At 38.1% G+C, this 14,524-nt stretch overlaps 1 protein-coding gene across 1 annotated transcript in view; it reads left to right on the forward strand.

Annotated features, from left to right (window-relative positions):
- Positions 1 to 1,043: 1,043 nt before the first annotated feature.
- SPAG17 (sperm associated antigen 17) overlaps positions 1,044 to 14,524 on the forward strand; it is a gene marked incomplete at its 5' end in the record, with an annotated part of 91,790 nt that continues 78,309 nt past the window's right edge. Inside the window, 4 exons of the mRNA XM_039242734.1 lie at positions 1,044 to 1,219; positions 3,144 to 3,261; positions 6,139 to 6,317; positions 8,843 to 9,002. Of these exons, the coding sequence (XP_039098665.1) occupies positions 1,044 to 1,219; positions 3,144 to 3,261; positions 6,139 to 6,317; positions 8,843 to 9,002 (633 nt within the window). The remainder of the gene's footprint in view (positions 1,220 to 3,143; positions 3,262 to 6,138; positions 6,318 to 8,842; positions 9,003 to 14,524) is intronic.

A 14,524-nucleotide genomic window follows, 5' to 3' on the forward strand; every position in this document is an offset into this window, starting at 1 on the left:
ATGCAAATTTTAGAGTCATCAGTATGTAGATGATAGTTGGAGCCTCAGTAGTAAGTGAGATATTCAGGTCTATTATATACAATAAAGGTGCTCAGTCTTGGTTGTGTATCACAAGCACATGTGATTTTTCACAAGTGTAAATGCCTGTGCCTCATCCCTGGAGAGTCTGATTCAGAGAGTCAAAGAGGTGGGGGAGTGCTGAGCCTTTTTTTTTAAATCAACGAGTAATTATTATGAGTAGCCAGAGTTGAAAACATCCTTTGTGTAAGCGTAAGGGAAAAATCCCTGAAATCTAATGACATTTAAAGATTCATGAGAGGAAGAACCAGTAAAGGAGACAGGAAGAAATTGCCCAAAGAAGGAAGAAGAGATTCAGGTGGAAATATTATTCTGGAACCCAGAGGAGAATAGAACGCAAGATATAAATAATGCTCAGAACATTCCAAGATAATTCCTTCAGAGATCAGCTCTCCTTTGAGAATTCTGACAATCCATTAAGACCCAGCATAAAATCAGTCTTCTATGACTTCTTTTGATCACGTCAGCTAGAAAAACCAATTTCTTTTCTGAATTTCCTTGTCTGTATCCCTTATTATTATCCTATTTAATATGTCCTTGTATTGAAGCTATTTGAGTATAAATCCTATTTAGACTATTTTGGCTTCATAAGGTCTTTTATATATTTTGTTATTATTATCCATTACTCCAAATATATTGCATATAAGAGCCTCTCAATAAATATTTCTCAAATACATGGTTATTGCCCTATCATTAGGAGTTCACAATATAGACAGGAAGGCAAGAACATGTGAAATAATGACTCAATCAAGTATGTCAAAGTATTTAGTACCTGAGATTTTTTTTTAACTGCAATTCTGATTTTTAAATCAACTACATTACCCCTGAAATCTATCCAACTGAAAAATCATATTCAGCAAGGTAAAAATTGTTGCCAACTGGTATGTTTGTGATGCAAATTGTATTTAACACACATATCAAATAAGAATGTCTAATTTACTTGTTTTCTCCTTTTCTCTTTATAGAGGATAAGGATCCTAATTTGGACACCATGTTGAATATCCCATCAGCACTTACTACAACAGTAATTCCTGTTATAGTGACTGTTCCTCAAGGCAAAGGAAAACCAAAATCAAAAGGCAAAGAAAAACCCAAAGAATCTCTTAAAGAAGAGGAACACCCAAAAGAAGAAGAGAAAAAGGTGCATGGACTTGCCATGGATTCCTAAACTCTACTTCTGCCTCAATGTTAGCTTTTTTAAAAATCATGAGTCACGTCCATAGTGTTATTACAGTACATATATGTTATTGTGTAAATGCATTAACATTCCCTGAAGCTTCAACTTTGAACAAACAAGAAAGAAGAGGTTTGCACACAGGAGCTGGATCCTTATGTCAGGAGACATATTGTCATATACAGTCTCAGGTCTTTCATTCTAAATTCAGAATGACAATTTCAGCCTTTTTTCCACTCTGTTTCTTGAGTATTCTTTGCTTTAGGTTGGTTAAGTTCCTACCATTCTCTAAATACTTTATTTAGTTTCATTAGATAGACAACATTTGAAAGAGGAGTATCTCTAATTAACTAATGGAAGTGCTTCCATTTGATAGACTTGGACTTAGATACTGATGCGCTGAGGATTGAAGGACAGCCTGCTTCTGGCTAAAGAGCCATTCACCCTCTACCTCCAACGTGCCACCAAATGCAAACACACACTCCCAGAGGCTTTGATTCCAAACATGTTCCTAACAGAAGAATACAGATCAAAAGAGAGGCAAGAAGAAAATCACGGAAGAACTCTTGACTCTTTTGGCATTTACCAGGACAGCTGTGCAGTTTGTACAACGTACAAATGCTCAACTTATTAGAATAAAAAAAAGCGGGGGGGGGGGGGGNGGGGGGGGGGGGGGGGAAGTGATCAGGGATGTTGATTCCAGACCTCAGCCCTTTAAAAGTCATGGGGTTTGTATGCTACTTAGCCTTTCGTTACCATATTTATTTAGCTTTACTAAAAGATGAATTTCCTCAAGCCAGGACACATGACCCTTGCTAAGTAAGAATTGCACGGTAGCAGAATAGCCCTGGATCATTCATTCGTTTGACTGAAAGCAATTTTATAGCAAACCAGTGAGCTCACCTAAAATTTTAAAAAAGTGACGCTAATAGCAGGATGGGAGATAATTACTTGTTTTTTGTGCAATGATACATTTGTCATGGCGGGTTCGTGTCTTTATGCATTATTGTTCATTTTACAGGATTTCATAATTTCTTTCCTCTTAATTTTGTGTTTTTAATTGATTTTTAGCTACATATTCAGATTTTATTACTTATTAGTAACAAAGTCAGAAAAATTTAAATGAGCAACAGTAGAAAACTAGTTAGAGTAAACTAAAGATCGAGCAACAAGTGATCGGTTGGAATGATTTTAGTGGCTGACAAAAGAGAGTTGACTGGAAATTTTGAAATTATTCTCATTAGGGGTTTGTTGGAAGCAACCAAATAACTTTCATTCTGGAATACAATTAACCAACCAGGTATCCAGTCATAGTTAGCATAAAATTAATTAGGATTTTTTTCAGTTAGATATACCCAGTCTTCATTAGTTTCTAAATAATCTTTTTATGCTTTTTAAATTGTTTTCACCTCCTACAAAAGTAATACCTGCTTATTAGAAAAAAACAAGGACACGTATCCTGACAGCATAACATCTCTAACACCCATACTTTACAAAATACACACAGTAGGTAGTGGGGATGTCAGTGAGCCCTTACACCCACACTTGCAAACAGAGACATCTTTCAAGGCCTACTTCAAGGCCCTACTCCTCCATGAGCCTTTCCTAACTATACTCATTAACTTTGATACCTTCATTTTTTGAGTAGAGATGTGCCAACTATTTGGTACCATTATTTAATTGTTTCACATGTCTGTGCACCATTCTACAAGTAGAATATAAATTGCACAAAGGTAGAGACTCATGTATTTTATAGGCTCCATCACTAGTCATGGTCCCATTAGTCATGGGCAAGTCATATCTTAAGCACTCAGCAACTCCTTGCTTTGTCATAATAGATCGATAGCTCATTTAGAAAATAACAATTATTCACGTGTTAACCTATTTACAGGAAGAAGTGGAACCAGAACCTGTTTTACAAGAGACTCTTTATGTTCCCACTTTCCAAAACCTAAACATGTCTTGCCCGAATGGGCTCCTAGTGACCTTCCTTGGGCAAGAGCCTACAGGTGAGTGTTAGCTGGTATGGAGCAGGTAGGGAGTGGAGCAAAAAATCTTATAGAAAATAATTAAATCACCATTAAAAGTGTATATTTTCCTGTTAGTTAAACATACTTGTTAATAATGAACAATAGGCTAATAATAATAAGCATCATTTTTTGAGCATTTACAGTTAGCTTGGCACTAAGTATTTAATATACACGAAAAAATACAACTATTATAGGGTTCTTGGGTGGTTCAGTCAGTTGAGCATCTGAGTCTTGATTTTTGGCCCAGATGATGATCTCAGGGTTCATGATATCAAGCCTGTGCTGATGGCCAGGAGCCTGCTTGGAGTTCTTTCTGATCCTCCCCTGCTTACATTCTCTCGCATGCTCTCTCTCTCAAAATAAATAAACATTTAAAAAAAAATACAACTATTTTAAGCTAAGTCCTAATAATTCCATTTTACAAAATAAATTGAAACCTCATGAGGTTCATTAACTTGCCCGAGTTTACTCAACTCCTAAGTGGCAGAGCTAAAAGTCCATTCCTGGTCCAGTCATGGCAAAGCCAGTACTCGTAACAACTATTGTTGTTAACAGTACTCTTAACAATTATTGTTAAGAGTTAACTGTCTTCTTGCCTCTATAAAGGGCCACAGGTAAGTGAACTTGCTGGTCTTTTCAAAACAAAGTGAGCACAAAGTAGGTCAAGTGCAGCTTGAATGGTTGAAGGAAACCAGTCTTGTTGCCAGGTAGCAGCATGTAATTTTATAATGTCTTATTTCTGTATGGCCTCTAACTTATCAAGATGAATAGATAAGTGCGGGTAGGATTTGTTTAATCACCTTGATTGGGGCATTCACATTGGTGACTGAATTTGAATATCACTTAAAGTGGAGACCCACTATTGCAGTAGAATTAACAGAAGCAGCAATGCAAGCATAGGCCTGGGACTTGAGTTCTGACTATATGGCCCTTTCAGTTACTATTTCTGGACCATGTTTCTTCATCTATAAAAGTCGTATTGTCTCAGTGGATCTTGATATGTTTTCACAACCAAATATCCTCTTTATTATAATCTCCTATGTGTGCCATATTGGAAAAGTGTATCCAGCAAGGGAAAAGAGCATGCCTCCTGAAAACTAATTCAATGTCATGTGTACTTGCCACCCATATGAAAAGAAACTAAATGTTATAGTTTGTCTCAATCTTGTTTTTCATTAGGCTTTACTGATTATTAAACATAGACCATGAATCTTGGAATCTATTTCCCAGGATCCCTACTAGTCCAGGTTTTTCAAGATGGGATTGACTGTGTAATGGTCACAAAAGGTCTTCCAAAGTCAAAGATGTTATGAATGTACTAAGAGGGATATTTCTACATCAGAACATATTGTTTGTTTGCTTGTTCACTCGATCCTATTATCAAACTCCAGCTTAATACCTGTTTCACCTGTCTTTTTTATTAGTGTCATTATAGATAATATAGATATTAGTGCCATTATAGATATTTTCATCTTTATATCACAGTAGACAATGTGGTTAATAATGCCTCTGCTTGGGACACCTAATATTTTAAAAGTCTTCCATATATTATGAATTTCCTAATTCAAGTCTGAACATAATTACAACATAAATACCAAAGTAGCCATGTTTTATTAGGGTCAGCCTTGGACAGAAGGAGGGAAGGTCATTTGAGACAAGAAGAAAGAGCTTTCTTGGGTGACCTTGGACAAGTCACAACCCCTCTCCACCTGAATTTCTTCATTTATAAAATAGTGTCATGTATTCAACAGGGTTGTTATAAGTATTAAATGAGAAAATACTTTCTAATCTGGAGCATACTATTCCAGTGTTAGGTTTTGGGGGTGGGGGGAGTTTTTTGTTTTGGGGTCTTGGTAGCAGTGGTTGTTTTTACAGCATGAGAAAATAATTAAGCATAGAGACCCATTCAACCTCCAGGCCTGCCACTTCACTGTGTGACCTTGGAGAAGTTATGAGCCTTCCGAGCCTCCATTTTTTCATCTGAAAACCCTGGAAAGTGAGTGTCTCCCTTAAAAGTTTGTTGAAGTGAGCTGAATAAAAGACATATACAAAGCATTTAACATATAAAAACATCTCAGTAAATGCTTATAAGTTTATTGTTAGCAATACTTCTGTGACTTAGAGGGTATCATGAAGGGCCCTCATTCCAAAATATTTTCTAATTAACCTGAGATCATCCTTGAAATGCCATCATTGCATGTTGATAAACCACTTTATAAATTGAGACGAGGACAATATTCAGTTAGCAAAAATGGAATCCTCATTGATATTTTCTTTTTTGAAGGATCTTACCAGGTGCTTTTCTCCTTGATTGCCAGCTGAGAGTAGAATGCTGAGAAAAATCTGGATTTGGTGGAGATGAGGGGATTATGTTAACTCTGAAAGACGATGAATAATTTAGGCAGGGCAAACCTGAAGTGAGTGACTTCCCCTGACCTCCAGGCCACCAGGGGACACCAGGAGGGCATTGTACATCCAGGAGCAAGAGCTTAGTCAAGGGCAAGAGAAAAGTACCAAAAGGGAGAAAAGGGAACCACTAAGACAGCAGAGCTCTGCCTCCTTCCTAATTTTGCCTGAGATGTCCTAGAATTCATGAGAAAGAATGGGTTGTACATAGGAAAGGTACCTAGTAAGTACCTATAGGTGACCTTATTTATTACATTGACTATAGCAAATGTAGAAAAGAACCAGTGCTCTGTGCTACCTGTCATGACATGGAAACTGTTCTATTAGTCGGCTGTAGACAGAAGAATGAAAACAATTAAGCAAAAAGATAAAACGCCAGCCACACAGCATTGCCCAGTTCACATTAAGGCTTGCTGGTTTTTTTGTTTGTTTGTTTGTTTGTTTTTCCAGATCAGAGTGCTGTGGATGAGGAACCCACTTGGGACATCATGATCCGGCAGAGCTACCCCCAGAAGGTGAAGCACTATGAGTTCTATAAAACGGTGGTCCCACCTGTGGAGCAGGAGATATCGAGAGTCATCACTAGGCAAGGCACTGTTGTCAAGTACATGTTGGATGGATCCACACAGGTAAAAGAACATTCGATAAATAATTCTCCTTCCTGCTGCAAAGTACAATACAAACAACTGATGAGGAAGGAGTAGCATTGTGGTAGGCAAGAGGGAGAACTCACTTGGAAATGGAGTGACACTGAAGATGACAAATTGAGACTAGTAAAGTCTTCTACAATACAATTATTTGTATCCTTATTATAAATAAGCTTATTCCATATATGGCCCAAGACTGCAGATTAAACACAGTGTTCACCTCCTCCACCTCTCAAGGCACCTTAAAATAATTTTAAAAAATACTTTTGAAGAATAAATTCACAACTGCACTGGAAAACAACTAACTGTGTCATCAGTGGATCCAAATTATGTAAGAATTTCTAGAAAGTAAGTCAGGTGAGATCAGACTGATGGAAAAACATAAGAATGTTTAAAACCTGCACAAGGGAAAACCTGCAGCAAAATCATAACTCAGAAGTTTTAACAAAGTATTTCACAGATGGAGCTCTGTGGTCAGAAAATCGAGTTAGTGTCCCAGGTGACTCACTGCTACTTGGAGGGTGAGAAGCAGACATCATTACACCCAAGAGTTGTATGTCCTGCTCTATCCCTCCCTAGCACCCAGAGGATACACCACCAAGAAGTGAACAGGGATTCTCAAAGAGAAATAGGACCGTGTATTTCTCTTTGAGAGTCCACGTTAGAGAAAAACCATCTGTACGGAAGTAAATCTCAGGGTAATAAAAAAATTAAAGACAGACCGCCTAAAAAGAATAGGTAAACAAAAAACTAGAAAGTGAGTAACAGTAACATAGAGACTTGAGAGGTAAATAGTCTACAAAATAACAATTTAGAAAAGTTGCTATGAAAAAAAATCAAGAGTTCTTAGATACTAAAAATGACAATTGTATGTCAAATCACTATGTTGCACACCTGAAACTCAGATTATATTATATGTCAGTATACTTCAATAAAAAATTTAAGAGGGTACGCCTGGGTGGCTCAGTCAGTTAAGTGACCAACTCTTGATTTTGGCTCATGTCATGATTTCATGGTTCTTGAATTTCAGCCCCATATCAGGCTCTGCACTGACAGTGTGAAACCTACTTGGGATTCTCTCTCTCTCTCTCTCTCTCTCTCTCTCTCTCTCTCTCTGCCCCTCCCTTGTTCATGCATGGTCTCTCTCAACATTAATAAACTTTAAAAATATAAAATAAATAAAATTTAAAAGGAGAAAAAACAAGAAGAAAAATAGTTTTGAAAAATTAGTGGCAGGGAGAGAGTGAATTATGAGGGAGAGAAAAGTTAGGAGACATGGAAAAGAGAGCTGAATACAACCTCTAAAAGAAGAAAATTGTGGGAGTAAAGGAAGAAAATAAAGAAAGAATAATACAGTGGATTTTCCCATAACTAAAAAAAATATATTTTGGATTAAACAGGACAACCAAGAACCAATCAGGATTGATACTAATAATGTTCTTTAAAAGATCATCTACATATGTCATAGACCAATTTTGGGACTGCACAGATAGTCCCAAAAGCTTCCTAAAGGAAACCATTTACTTACTACAGAATGAGAACAGGATGGACATTAGATTTCTCATGAGCAGCACCTGGTGATGGTTCTTGTAGGTTATAGAGGCTGATCCGGACAGATGTATCTCTAGTTCATGTAGACACCATATATACTAGATAGATGTTGACAGACACTTAACATTGAAATATGTGATAATATTTTAAATGTACACATTATATAAGTTGAAATAGAGGGGATAATTTTCCAGTGGCTTAGGGGAAGGATAAAGAATGGAGAAAATAGGAGCACCTGGGTTGGCTCAGTCGGTTAAGTGTTCGACTTTGGCTCAGGTCATGATCTTCCAGTTTATGAGTTCAAGCCCTTCATCAAGCTCCATGCTAACAGCTCAGAGCCTAAAGCTTGCCTCAAATTCTGTGTCTCCTTCTCTATCCACTCTCCCCCATGCATGCTCCATCTTTCTCTCAAAAATAAATAAACATTAACAAAAATTTTAATGGAGAAAATAAAAACTCAAGTTAATCCAATAAAAGACAAGAAATTAAAAAAAAGAAAGAAAATAGAAGGTAAATGGAGGGGCCCCTGGGTGGCTCCATTGGTTAAGCATCCTACTTCAGCTCAGGTATGATCTCATGGTTCGTGCATTCAAGCCCCACTTCGGGCTCTGTGCTGACATGGAGCCTGTTTCAGATTCTGTGTCTCCCAGTCTCTCTGCCCCTCCCCAGCTCGTGCTCTGTCTCAAAAATAAGTAAACATTAAAAAAGGTTTTTAAAAAAGAAGGTAAATGGAAAACATTAAATAATATTATTGTGCTGGTTATTAAGCTATTCTAAGTTATTCTCTCTGAGCTTCAAGTCTACCTTCCTATATTCTGTTTGTGATGCTGAGTCTGGAGGTCTGCAAAGATCATTTTTCCTTTGGATTAATTTTAACTTATATCAGTTTGACAGTGTTAAAGGTCAACCAGCCTGTTCTTGCTTCTGAGAACGTAAGAATTTCACTTTTCCTTCAGATCCTCTTTGCCGACGGTGCTGTGAGCAGTAGTCCTGATTCAGGTCCTGTTTGTCCTCCTGCTGAAATGCCAACAAGCCCTCACAGCGGGGACTTGGCGGACACAGCTTCTCAGCAAAAATCAGAAATAGTGCCATCTGAGATTGTCATCACAAAGAAAGGTAATAATTGAAGCCTTTCCATTTATGATGGATTTAATACATCTTCACATGCTTAATAAATGTTCATTATTGTTATTCTTTTACTTCTCATCTTTTCTGTGAATATATTCATGTATACTCATATACATATGCATAAATTTTTTTTTTTTTTGCTTAGCAGTATGCATTTAATTTTTTTTTTTTTTTTTTTTTTTTTTTTTTTTTTTTTTTTTTTTTTTTTTATCCCGGGTTATTTTAATACAGTTAATATTAACAATTTATTAAAGTTGAAAAATCTTACACAAATATTAATCTTGGTGGTATGCTGTGACAATATGNTCAGTTTTTGTCAGCATTCAAGAGTCTCTCATGGTTTGCCTCTCTCCCTTTCCCCCACCATTTCCCCCCTTCTTCTCCCCCTTGTTCTTCAGTTACATTAAGTCTAATGCTGGGCTACTGTTTGAGGGTTAGTTGAACAGATCAGCAAGATCAAGGTTCTCAGTAGGCATTTCTTTGACTCTCTTGACCTTTTCCTCAGAGCTACAAGAAGGCCACAGACTCTCATGTAGTAACCCTCAAAGCAAAAACCAAAGAGACTAGACATAAGCCTTCCAGGATCTCTCTTTATCAGGAGCGAAAGCATTTCTGGATCCCACCCCCTTGCCCCATCAGAAGACCTCCCTTTCTATGTCACTGACTAGATCTGGCCAGGGATCTAGGCTGGGAAAACAAGCATTTGACTTTTCTGGCTTTTATTCTCAGGAGATGCACACTACTAGTAGGGAAAAAAGAAGTTGAGTAACAGTTGAGTAAGCAAGCAACAGTGTTTGCTATAATCTAAATTAGGAAATTGCTCTCCTCAGAGGTGTTCTTGATTTACACGCCTACCTTACCTCCAGTGTTGTATGAAAATGTTTCCTTCCTCACACTCTTGCCAATGCTGGATTTCCTCATTCTTTTCATCTTAGCCCATTTGATAGATAATTAATAATCTTACTATTATGTTAATTTGCATTTCTCTATTACTGGTGAGGTTAAACCTTTAATAATTTTTATTATGAATTTTTCTATTCACATATTTTCTTGGTTTACTGTTGGGATGTTCATTATTTACATATTTATTTGTAAGAGATCTTTAGATGTCAGAGATGTGTGTCTGTGTACCGGGCACAATTATGAATACTTTAAAATACTAAATCAGTGAATCCTCATAACAACCCTGTGTGATATGTATTTTAATAATCCCACTTTATAGATGAGGAAATGGAGACACAGAGAGATTAAGTAGCTCCCTTGAGGCCTCTCAGCTAGTAAGCGGGAGGGCTGGGATTTGAGTCTGGGCACCTGCATTGCAAATGTTTCTCAATCTCTCATTTGACTTAAATGATCTGAGTCCCGGATTTAATCTTCTTTGTCAGTTTCACATACACCCCCTCCCCGCCACCACAGTAACCAGCAGCCACGAGGCAAACTGAATTCTTTTTTTGATTACTAAAAGTTTAGTGAAATAGACACTTCTTTAGTAGTAGCACAAGGTCCTTGGTTGAACGCGTCCTCGTAGCTTTCAAACTCCCCAGCTCAAAGGCTCCTTCCTTTTCTTTCTTTCTTTCTTTATTTAATGTTTATTTTATTTTTGAGAGAGAGAGAGAGACAGAGCTTGAGCAGGGGAGGGGCAGAGAAAGAGGGAATCACAGAATCCAAAGCAGGCTCCAGGCTCTAAGCTGTGAGCACAGAGCCTGACACAGGGCTCGAACCCACAAGCCTTGAGATCATGACCTGTGCCAAAGTTGGCCGCCAATCGACTGAGCCACCCAGGTGCCCCAGGGTCCTTCCTTTTCTGATAGGAGAGGACTTCATGTAAGGGTAGCCACTTCTTTTCATGCCCTGAGGGTTTCCAAAGGACTTGCACCACCAGCATGGTGTGCTACAGATTTCTTCGAAGCCCTCCCGTCCAAGATGATGCATTCACTTTGAAAACAAAAACAAAAACAAAAACAAAAAACAGAGAGAGAGAGAGAGCGTGAGAGCACCCGTGCGCAGGAGAGGGGCAAAGGGAGAGGGAGAAGCTTAAGCAGGCTCCACACTTCAGCGCAGAGCCCAATGTGGAGCTAGATCCCACAACAGTGAGATCATGACCTGAGCCAAAATCGAGAGTCCAACATTCAACTGACTGAGCCACCCAGGTGCCCCTAGGCTTAATTTTTAAAAAAAATTTTTTAATGTTTATTTATTGTTGAGAAAGAGAGACACGGAGCATGAACAGGAGAGGAGCAGAGAGAGAGAGAGAGGGAGACACAGATCCTAATTAGGCTCCAGGCTCTGAGCTGTCAGCACAGAGCCTGACATGGGGCTCGAACTCAGGAACTGTGAGTTCATGACCTGAGCCCAAGTTGGCCACTCAGCTGACTGAGCCACCCAGGTGACCCCCTAGACTTTATTTTTTAAGAGCAATTTTAGGTTTACAGAAAAAATGTGCAGAAAATACAGAATTCTTCCATCCTTCCTCTCTACCTGGCTCACAGTTTTCCCTATTTTAAACACATGTCTTACAAGTGAGGAACCAATACATTATTATTAACTGAAGTCCATAATCTGCTTTAGGGTTCAATCTTTGTGACGTACATTTCTAAAAGTTTTGACAAATGCATAATGTAGTGGATCTACCACTACAATATCATACAGAATAGCTTCCCCTCTGTGTAAAAAAAACAAAACCTTGTGCTCAAGGTGTTCATCTTTCTCCTCACCCTCTCCCAAAACCCAGTACCCATGAGCCAACTCTCTCTGTTCCCCTCCATCCAGGACTTTGGAACCGCTAATCTACTTTCTGTTTCTATGGATTTACATGTTCTGGACATTTCAGATAAACGGAAGCATACAATATAAGGCCTTTTATGACTGGCTTCTTTTTATTTAGCATAATATTTTCAAGGGTCATCTATACTGTAACTTGTGTCCGTACTTCATTTTTATAGTTGAATAATATTCTCTTGTATGTATACCACACTTTGTTTATACATTCATCAATGATGCGTATATAGGTTGCTTCCACTTTTAGGAAATTACAAATAAAGTGGATACAAACATTTCTGTACAAGTTTTTGTGTGGACATATATTTTCATTTCTCTTGAGTATGTTTCCCAGGAGTGGAATTTCTAGAATAATAACTCTATGTTTCTCATTTGAGTGCCTGACAAACTGTTTTCCAAAGCAGCTACATTATTTTACTTTTCACCAGCATGGATAAGGGTTCTTATTTCTTCACGTTCTTGCCAACACTTATTTTGTCTGTAGTCATTCTAGTGGGCATAAAGTGGAATCCCAATTTGCTTTTGATTTGCATTTTCTTAATGCTTAATGATGTTGAACAGCTTTTCCTGTGCTTAGTAGCCATTTGTATATCTTCTCTGGAGAAATGTCCATTCAAATGCTTTTCCCAATTTTTTAATAAGTTATTTGCCCTCTTATTATTGAGTGGTATGTATACTTTGTATATTTTGGATACAAGTTCCTTATCAGTTACATGATTTGTGAATATTTCCCCCCATCCTTTGGGCTCTCTTTCCACATTCTTGATGATCTCTTTTCATGGTGTCTGTTTTGCTGAAGTCCAATGTATGTCCCCCCCCTTCCCAGTTACTTGTGGTTTTGGTATTATATTTAAAAAATTGCATAATCAAAAGTCACAAAGATTTATTCTTATATTTTCTTCTAAGAGTTATATATTTTTAGTTCTTGTATTTGGGGTTTTTAAATCCATTTTTATATAACTTTTTAAAATTTTTTATTTATTTTTGAGAGAGAGAGAGAGAGAAAGTGCACAAGTGGGGGAGGGACAGAGAGAAAGAGAGGGAGACACAGAATCTGAAGCAGGCTCCAGGCTCTAAGCTGTCCAAGCAAGCTTGAGCTGACGTGAGGCTTGAACCCATGAACCATGAGATCATGACATGAGCCGAAGTCAGACATTCAGCCAACTAAGCCACCCAGGTGCACCTTTATATAATTTCTTATATGATAAGAGATAGGGGTCCAGGTTCATTCTTTGAGTTTATTAAAAAGACAATTATTTCCCCCCATTGAATTGGTTGGCACCTCAGTCAAGAATTAATTAACTACAGGGGCGCCTGAGTGGTTCAGTTGGTTAAGCGTTCGACTTCGGCTCAGGTCATGATCTCGCAGTTTGTGGGTTCAAGCCCTGAGTCGGGCTCTGTGCTGAGAACTAGCTCAGAGCCTGGAGCCTTTTTCAGATTCTGTGTCTCCCTCTCTCTCTGACCTGCTCACGCTGTCTATCTCTCTCTCTCTCAGAAATAAATAAAACATTGAAAAAAAGAATCAATTAACCACAAATGGTAAGGTTTATTTTTGGACTCTTACTTCCGCTCACTGATAAATGTGTTTGTCCTTATGCCAGCATCTCACTGCCCTGATTCCTATAGCTTTATACGTTTGAAATTGAGAAGTATGAGTCATCCACATTCGTTTTACTTTTACAATGTTGTTTGGACTGTTCTGGGTCCCTTGAATTTCTCTATGAATTTTAGGGTCAGATTGTCAATTTCTGCAAAAAAGGCAACTGAGATTTTTACAGATTCCACTGAATGCATAGCTAAATTCTGAGAATATTGACATCTTAACCATATTGTCTCTAATTCATGAACTTGGGATATCTTTCCACTTATTTAGATTTTCTTATAATCGCATCCAATGCTGTCTTACAATTTTCAGTGTACAGTTATTACAATTGTTTTGTTAAAACTTTCCTAAGTCTTCCTCTTCTTGATCCTATTTTAAATGGAATTGTTCTATTTTTGGATTGTTCGTTGATGGTGTATACCAATACAACTGATTTTTTTGTATTTTGAGCTTGTATCCCAAATCTTGCTGACCTTTCTTATTCTACCCTTTTTCGTTTTGCAGCAACTCTGGAGATAAGATCCTAACCCCCAATGTTTGTTGTTGTTGTTGCTGTTATTGCTGTTTGTTGAGTGACTTTACTGGGCTTTTTTCCTTTGTCCTGTGTGGCTCCTGAACTCTGCTCTGTTAGCTTAGTGGTCAGCTAGTGATTAGGCAGGGATTCCCTTACATGCCTCAAGCCAAAAAAGGGCTCCCAGCCTTTGCCAAGGGAATGTGTGTGCCAACGGATGCCTTCCTTCATCACTCTCACAGTTTAGACCCAAAGTCAGTTGGTGTTTCTCAGATCTTTCCTGGATATGAGTATAATCCTGCGTGTGCGTGTGGCCTTCTAGACTCCTAGGAAAATGGTGGAGTTTTTCAAAGTCCCTTTGGTCATCTCGTTCTCTAGCTTTTCCTTTTAAGTGTTTAGATCAGCCTCTTGTTTGCCCCAACTGCCACTGCTGCCTCAGACAGCCACACTGTAAACAATTGCCACTGAATATTTCGGCAGGAGCTCCAGGAAAAGGTGGCTTATAATGAGTGAATTCTGACTCGGGTCAGAGTGAGGATTTTCAGGGTGTTTTCAGAGAAGTGAAACAATGACAAGTGTCTGGGAATGGGGCTTTCAGGGAGACTTGCAGGACTATCT

Source organism: Hyaena hyaena, unplaced genomic scaffold (assembly GCF_003009895.1).
Source record: "Hyaena hyaena isolate Hyena2069 unplaced genomic scaffold, ASM300989v1 scaffold_217, whole genome shotgun sequence".
In the NCBI taxonomy this organism is placed as follows: Eukaryota; Metazoa; Chordata; class Mammalia; order Carnivora; family Hyaenidae; genus Hyaena; species Hyaena hyaena.